The sequence below is a fragment of the Salvelinus alpinus genome, chromosome 20 (assembly GCF_045679555.1).
Source record: "Salvelinus alpinus chromosome 20, SLU_Salpinus.1, whole genome shotgun sequence".
Classification (NCBI taxonomy): Eukaryota; Metazoa; Chordata; class Actinopteri; order Salmoniformes; family Salmonidae; genus Salvelinus; species Salvelinus alpinus.
In genome coordinates this window covers 9,810,791-9,819,073 of record NC_092105.1, presented here as the reverse complement: position 1 = coordinate 9,819,073, position 8,283 = coordinate 9,810,791, and the positions used below count along the sequence as shown (strand labels likewise).

General features: G+C 41.6%; 1 protein-coding gene across 1 annotated transcript; it reads right to left on the bottom strand.

Annotated features, from left to right (window-relative positions):
• Positions 1-701: 701 nt before the first annotated feature.
• On the bottom strand, positions 702-6,812 carry LOC139546269 (CD276 antigen homolog). Its single transcript, XM_071354429.1, has 5 exons — positions 6,123-6,812; positions 2,939-3,304; positions 2,407-2,727; positions 2,211-2,318; positions 702-1,914 (listed from the first exon to the last, which is right to left on the bottom strand). The coding sequence occupies exons 1-5, from the start codon at positions 6,127-6,129 to the stop codon at positions 1,766-1,768; spliced, it is 951 nt and encodes a 316-aa protein (XP_071210530.1). The 5' UTR covers positions 6,130-6,812; the 3' UTR covers positions 702-1,765.
• Positions 6,813-8,283: the final 1,471 nt, after the last annotated feature.

The following is an 8,283-nucleotide window of genomic DNA, read 5'->3' as shown; positions in this document are numbered from 1 at the left end:
GGAAAACGCTGTCTCAGGCAACACAATCTCCCATAAATGTTCTACTAGGTTGGGATCTGGTGACTGAGACAGACACACATCACACACACACACAGATCTACTACTCACTGGGATCCTCTCAGGCTCCTTTCCCCCTTGATCCATCCTCCTCTACTTTCTTCACTGCCTCAGCATACGACACCTTCTGCACTACTCAGACTGGCCACTTCAACCTGCATCTCTCTCAGCGGACACTTCCGATCCCCAGCAACATGGACACCCCTACAGCTGACACACACAACTTTAAGGGATTGGATCTCTTAACCTTTAACCATTCATAAAAAACATTCACTGACAGTTCTGTTAAGATGAACCGAAGTTCAAGATAAATGTATTTTTTAATCTTGAGGTTGATATTAACAGGGTGTTTGTGTCTTTGGTCCGCTGCATCTATCCATGAGCCACTGAATGCAATAAGCAGTATGTTTCATCAAATCAAATGTTATGGGTCACATACATGTGTTTAGCTACATCAATCCAGCAGAAGGGTCTCTCTACCAAATGTAACCCCATCTAGGACACATCTAGGACACATCTAGGATACATCTAGGATACATCTAGGACACATCTAGGATACATCTAGGACACATCTAGGACATTTCTTCGAATGAGTTTCAAAAACAATTTCCCCAAATAATACGAATATAGAATGGCCAAATTTCAATACACCTACTGTATAGGAAAACACCAGAATAAAAAGTTTGACATTGAAATAAATATAATACATGAACCTTTTTGAATATTCACAACAATATTTATTAAAGACAAAAACAAAATGTAATCTAAATCTGGTTACAGATCTGTAGCAGCTGTCCCTAATGTTGAACACAGTGAGGTCTGTTTGGCAGAGTGAAAATGTCTCCTCTAAGTCAGTCTGAGAGTACACAACTGTACCAGTGTGTTGAGGTTTACATGGTTTTAGGCCTGGATTCAGTCTGGACCACTGAAGATCTGCACTAGTGAAATTTAAAAGCTAACAATCCTGCATTTGCAGAGAATGCATTCACGGTAAATGCTGTATATATGGGCTCCATTTCGGTCCGGATTGAATCTAGTCCTTGGTCATGGTACAAGCTTCAGAACCTCTGCAGTAACTTGTTACACAAAGACATGCAGAGAGAATGAAGTGGATGGTTATAGGTTCAGGTCTCACTTACTGGCCGATTTAAGGTAAAACATTTAACTTCAGTGTTCTTCATAAATTCAAGTCAAATATAAAACAAATATAAAACAAAAATGTATTTTTAAACATCAGATGTCTTGGTTCCCACTAGGTATGTTTGTCCACGGTTCAGACATGGTTTAAAATACTATTTAGGGTCTTTCAATTATTTTCAAAGACATTTGGAAGAAATTATTTTGATATTTTTTATTTGAAAACAGAAGTAGTTTAATATTGTAATGTATTTTTTTTTAAATACTCCCATGATTTAGAACTTCTACAGTAGAACATTTTCAGACACATTATTTACAACGTTCTACTGTAGACGTTCTAACGCTTTTCTAATAGCTGGATATTAATTAGAAAATATTAGAAAAAACATGCAAATACTTCCAATAGAAGAGGTAGATTCCGTTGGGATACAGTACACTGACATGTCCAATTTATGGACCCGTATATAAAGAAATGTCAGTCTGCCTCTAGATCGTCTGGTGCCAGCCTACGCCTGGTTCCTGTATAGCATCGTTTACTGTAACTTCAGACTTTCCTCTTTACATAACCTCATCAGTCTGCGTCCAACTCAGGATCAGACCTGTCTGCCTCTAGAATGTCTGGTGCCGGCCTACACCTGTCCAAAAGCTCTGTCTCAACACTACCATTGCCTTGATGGTTATTTCCTTCAACTTCTTTGGTTCCACCACTGGCTCCACAACCTAGATCAACATGGATCAGTGTTTTAGTCATAATTAACCAGATCAACATGCATCAGTGTTTTAGTCACAATTAAAAATACACTGCAGCCCATCTAACTACAGAATGAAATGTACATAGGGCCAGGTGATTTTCACATACTGGTCACTCCTCAAATGTGAAATAATATAAAATAATGTAAATGGAGATAACATCTTTAGATTTGGCACTGACAGAGTAATTACAGACTGAGAGAACTTTATAAAGTACTGAATCTGATTTCATTACAGGAAATAAAACATCGGAAATTGTAACTTACATTTTTTGTGTACACAAAATAACCCCCTCCCACCGACACTGAGGCAAAACAGAATCAATGCTGCAATAGCTCCAAAACGTCCGCGAGAAAAGCCTTTCTGAACTTCACCTGTGGGGAAAAGACAAGATGAGTAATTAAGTTTTCAGTTAATGAATATTAGGCAGTGAGTGGTGGTGTTACGTCCTGTCACATGCACCTGTAGGGTCTGTGTTAATGCTCTGATTGGAGCTGACGATGGTTGTGTTGCTCACAGTCTCTCTCAGAACGGGGTTGAAGATATGGCAGGTCACCGTCTGATTTTCTGTTATATTCACTTGGCTCCAGACGGTGTACAGTCCACTTTCAGGATCAGATGGACTTTTGGTCTGTACTTCCCACGGGTCCAGAGTGCGGTTCTGAGCCAATAGGACGTCCTGGATGGTCCATGTGACGACTGGCTGTGGGTATCCCCCCTGGGTTGAACACGTGGCATCCATATTTGTCTTGTTCACAGTCACACTGGGTGTCGGGAACCGTGCTGAAAGTGAACAAAGCAAAGAGAAGAAGATGTTAGAAATGTGCCATAATAACGTTTGATGATTTCCTACAATGACAGAATTAGTGCTGTGAATGATTCACACAGGTGGACATGGAATGGTATCAAACACATCCAATACATGGTTCCCATGTGGTTGACGCTATTCCAGTCCTCCCCTCAGCAGCCTCCTGTGCTATTAGCTCAACCATACCTGCCACAAGTAGGGTAGCGGGACACACTTTTATCAACTCGTGGAAATGCTTATCATTCTCGTCAAACAGTGTAGCGAAAGCCCAGTAGCCATTCTGCTCGTCTTCAAGTGTGACTTGGCTGAGTTTGATAGAGATATTCCCAGAACTCATCTCAGACCCAAAGGCTTTAGTTCTGTTTGTGTAAAGGTTATCCTGATGTCGATTCTCTTCTCCTTTGTTGAACGAGTACAACACTTTTCCGGACTTATCTTGCCAATGGAACCGGAGTCTTGCTGGGTCGATGGCCGTGGATGAATTCAGGTCACAGGACAGGAGAACAGACTCTCCTCTAATCCCAGTGACTTCCAACTCAGATACAGCTGGTGCTGAAACATACCAATATGTCAAAGTTACAAACTAAACTCAGAATTCAACACAGATAATAATGACATCATGTGCTCACTGACAGGAAATTACATAATATAAGAGAAAGTGGTTGAAAGAGCTTAAGAAAGCACAGTGCACACAAATAAAGAACGTTCCCCTGAACAAACGTGTTCCTGGAAAGTTAAGGAAACTATTCTCTTCCAAAAGCTGTGAAAGAACATTTGAAACTGAGTTTTTCATTTATCTGGAAGCACAAGGTTAACATATGAAACTGGGTTGTTCATTAATATGGCAGCACTTGGTTACCATTTAATTCTAGCACTTGGTTACCAAGACGATGGGAAGGTGCATGACATCACCCATTTCTGCTCCCTGATTTCTCTGATGACATGTTTGGTTGAGTAATTATCTCTGCATTGTAATAACATTTGTCACAGTGTGCTTTACAGTAACCAGACCTAGACCCCCAAAACAGAAAGAAGAACCAAGCTATGTGCAAAGGGACAGCGTGTTAAAGATATCTCTGAATATCTAGTGTATGTATATTGAGAGATATTAAAGATCTTTGAGGGAATGAACAACACCACGACAGCGTAGCGGTTACGAGCATTGGGCCAATCGCCAGAAGACATTTACATTTAAGTCATTTAGCAGACGCTCTTATCCAGAGCGACTTACAAAGTGGAAAGTTCATACATATTCATCCTGGTCACCCCGTGGGGAATGAACCCACAACCCTGGCGTTGCAAGCGCCATGCTCTACCAACTGAGCCACACGGGACCTGACTAGGCAAAAACTCTGCCAATGTGCCATTCACCAAGGAACTTAGCCCTAATTGCTCCTGCAAGTCACTCTGGCTAACAGTGTCTGCTAAATGACTCAAATGTAAATGTAATAATGTCTCCATTCATGAAGAGACGTCAACTAGGCCTGTCTGCATTTACAGCTACTAGACTAGAGCATGGGCGACAGCATGGGCGATAATGACAGAGCTTTAAGGTAAAGCTGAGGTCATGTTCCTCATTTCTTTTAAAACATTCAATGATGTGAAATAATACTAACATCAGATTTTATTCACCACAGAAATAATTCATCTGAACGTATGTATAAATTCCAGGAAATGAATGACGGTGGTTTTGTCTCCTAGTAACATGAGAGGTATAATGACGTGGGGGGAAAGAATTCTTACTTATTTAGAATGTCTTCATCACCTTCATTCATTATTGTCTATTAAACAGCCAAACTATGTTTTAAGTGAGAAGTAGGCAGACTGAAAAATAAAGGAAATTCACATTCGCACCACAAGGCCTACTTCACCCAGGTTCTACCAAGGCCTTAAAGTTTGGTTAGCACCACAAGGCCTACTTCACCCAGGTTCTACCAAGGCCTTAAAGTTCGGTTATCGGCTTCACTCTTCAATAAACACTTTGTTTTCTCTCATGTCTCTCTACATATCTCTGGATGCAGGTATGGCTTTCAACATATACTGTAACCTCCATTCCACCAGTATGCATGTAGGACTGCTATACTGTTATCTTCCTCACGGTTTGCTATCACATGCTACAATGCTACAACCACGTGCTAACAATGCTACAAACACATGTAAATCACAACCACATGCTAACAACCACATGCAAATCACAACTACAGTTTTTTATCACATATCTATGATTCATTTATTCATTTATCAGAGCCATGAGTTTCTGTGTGAAAGTGTGTGTGGAATGTGTGTGTGTACAAGCCGGGACACTGAATCAATGATTCGATGGCCTCGAGGTAACCACGAAGAGACAATTTTCTGTTTAGACAAACGAACAACCACGCCCTATCCAAACAGCCATTATTTTATCACATTGTGTTTTACATAAATAAATCATAATGTGCCTTTGGTTGTATGTTGTATCTGTAAGTAAAGGCGTGTGGATAAAACGCCCAGGGACAGACGAGGAAGCCACGAGGGACACAACCAAAGCGACACGATAAGAGAATATAAAACTTACCAGACAACAACAAAATACAAATTAATTTCAGGATGGCCATTGCACTCTGCAGGATACTGATGGAAAACATGACGGAAAATGAAACAACAAAGTAGTTTACTGTATACTGTGTCGTAAGCTCCTGAGCGAAGGGGAAAATATGAATGAGGCTTCAGACAAGGAGGAGCAGTTCTCCTTATTTCAGTATCATATCCGGATCACGGGTCAAGCATTCCGTCACATCCGTATTTACAAAATCCTAACAAACAAGTTCAACACAACGCTAGTAGTAGTATTTCACCATAACTGGTTGGTCATCGTCTTCGTCAGTCACTGTCTGAGATGTATGACTCACTGTGTCGTGTCTGTGGTGTCAAAGCTCTCTGTTTCTAATACAGTCTATTACCACCACGAAGGTGCTAGTCAGGTCACACTGTAGACAACATGTTACAAGGATGCAGTACATAGCAGGTTTTGCTTTGTCAATAGGTCATAACCACCTGCTTTGTCAATAGGTCATAACCACCTGCTTTGTCAATAGGTCATAACCACCTGCTTGTAAATAGATCATTACCATCTACTTTGTAACTCGATCATTACCATCTGCTTTGTAAATAGGTCATTACCATCTGCTTTGTAAACAGGTCATTACCACCTGCTTTGTAAATAGGTCATTACCATCTACTTTGTAAACAGGTCCTTACCATCTGCTTTGTAAACAGGTCATTCATTACCTGTTTGCATGGAGGATACTTCATAAAAACCCATTCCTGTCAGGAGGATCAGTGTCATGCTCATCAAAGCACTGATCACAGGGAGCATAAAGGTTGACCTCACCAGACATGTCTCTCCCTCCTCTTGATAATAGGCATGTTTGACCCCATGTCCTGTCTGTGATCTCCTATGAGAAATGCCTGTCAGTCAAATGTTCGCTTCTCACAAGCAAATCGTGATCCTCCCTTCCCTCTTCATCTCAAACATCTTCCTCCCCTCTTCCCCTCCACATCTCAAACAGCTCCTTCCCCCACAATTGGCCCAGCGTCGTCCGGGTTAGGGAGGATTTGGCCGGCAGGGATATCCTTGTCTCATCGCGCACTAGCAACTCCTGTGGCGGGCCGGGCGCAGTGCACGCTGACACGGTCGCCAGGTGTACGGTGCTTCCTCCGACACATTGGTGCGGCTGGCTTCTGCGTCGGATGTGCATTGTGTCAAGAAGCAGTGCGGCTTGGTTAGGTTGTGTTTGGGAGGACGCATGGCTCTCGACCTTCGCCTCTCCCGAGTCCGTACGGGAGTTGCAGAGATGAGACAAAACTGTAACTAACAAGTGGATACCACGAAAAAGGCTGTAAAAAAAAATACATAAAAAACAAAAAGCTCCCTCCCCTCCTCATCTCTAACAACTCCCTCTCTCTGGTTCACCTGATGCTGGAACCCCCCTTATAGAAACTTTACCTAATTACCTAATGACAATTACAACTGACTAATGACAAATAAAAGATCTCTCTCTCTCTCACCTCCCCAAGTGAAACAGTGAGGATAAGTAGCAACAACCCTGAACCTAAATCAGATCGTTGGTTGAAATGGTTTACTTCCTGTGTTTGTGTAAGTTGACGTTGTAGAACCGGTTTAGTTACTGCAGTGGCATCATAGAGGAGTACTTGAAGATGCATTAACATAGTATATAACATCTGAATAACTTAACAAATGTAATAGTTTATTAAGAGAAAACACACTTTAGTAGAAAACATATAAAACAATATATAAATTATACATCATGTGCAACAAGAGGATCATAATCCTACATTTAATTTCTAGTCAAGCTACCACACCATACGCATCATGACTCATCTGGGTCAGGTGATAGGAGCCGAATAGCAAGTTAACCAGTCAGGTTGAGGCACGATGTCCCCGACGATATCTCACTGTAAATACTGTTGTCTGCTTCTCTGTTATGAGGGGACCTGATGAAGCAACAGGTCTGTGACCACTGACTGTACACAACATGCAACGAGACTACAGAAAGAGGTTACGGTGAGAACATTCCATGTTGTGTATTTTATTTCCCATTAAATAAATCATTAAAATCTTGATAAACACAAACATAGGAGGAATATCCGTACCAAACTGTATTTTCAGGAGTTTGTCTGCCCCCTGGTTGAGTATAGAGAGAAATATGATGTCTCCTATTGCCCTGGAAGAGGTGTTGAGTACAGAGAGAAATATGGTGTCTCTTGTTGCCCTGGAAGAGGTGTTGAGTACAGAGAGAAATATGATGTCTCCTATTGCCCTGGAAGAGGTGTTGAGTACAGAGAGAAATATGGTGTCTCCTATTGCCCTAGAAGAGGTGTTGAGTATAGAGAGAAATATGGTGTCTCCTATTGCCCTAGAAGAGGTGTTGAGTACAGAGAGAAATATGGTGTCTCTTGTTGCCCTGGAAGAGGTGTTGAGTACAGAGAGAAATGTGGTGTCTCTTGTTGCCCAGGAAGAGGTGTTGAGTACAGAGAGAAATATGGTGTCTCTTGTTGCCCAGGAAGAGGTGTTGAGTACAGAGAGAAGGAGAGGAGGACCAAGGTGCAGCGTGGTAAGTGTTCATTAACACTCCTCAAGAAGAGGTGTTGAGTATAGAGGAGGACCAAGGTGCAGCGTGGTAAGTGTTCATTAACACTCCTCAAGAAGAGGCGTTGAGTATAGAGGAGGACCAAGGTGCAGCGAGGTAAGTGTTCATTAACACTCCTCAAGAAGAGGTGTTGAGTATAGAGGAGGACCAAGGTGCAGCGTGGTAAGTGTTCATTAACACTCCTCAAGAAGAGGAGGTCTTCACTGATTTTAGGTGTGAAGAGAAGTTTAATAGTCAAGAGCTCCTGTTTGTACCATAAAACTGTGATAATATGTAGAAGCCAGACAACATAGTTTAAATAAAGCCTTTAAAATCGATAGGTCAATATATCCCCAAGCAACCGGGAGAGAGTGCGAGGTCGGTTATACAAAACAGCAAACC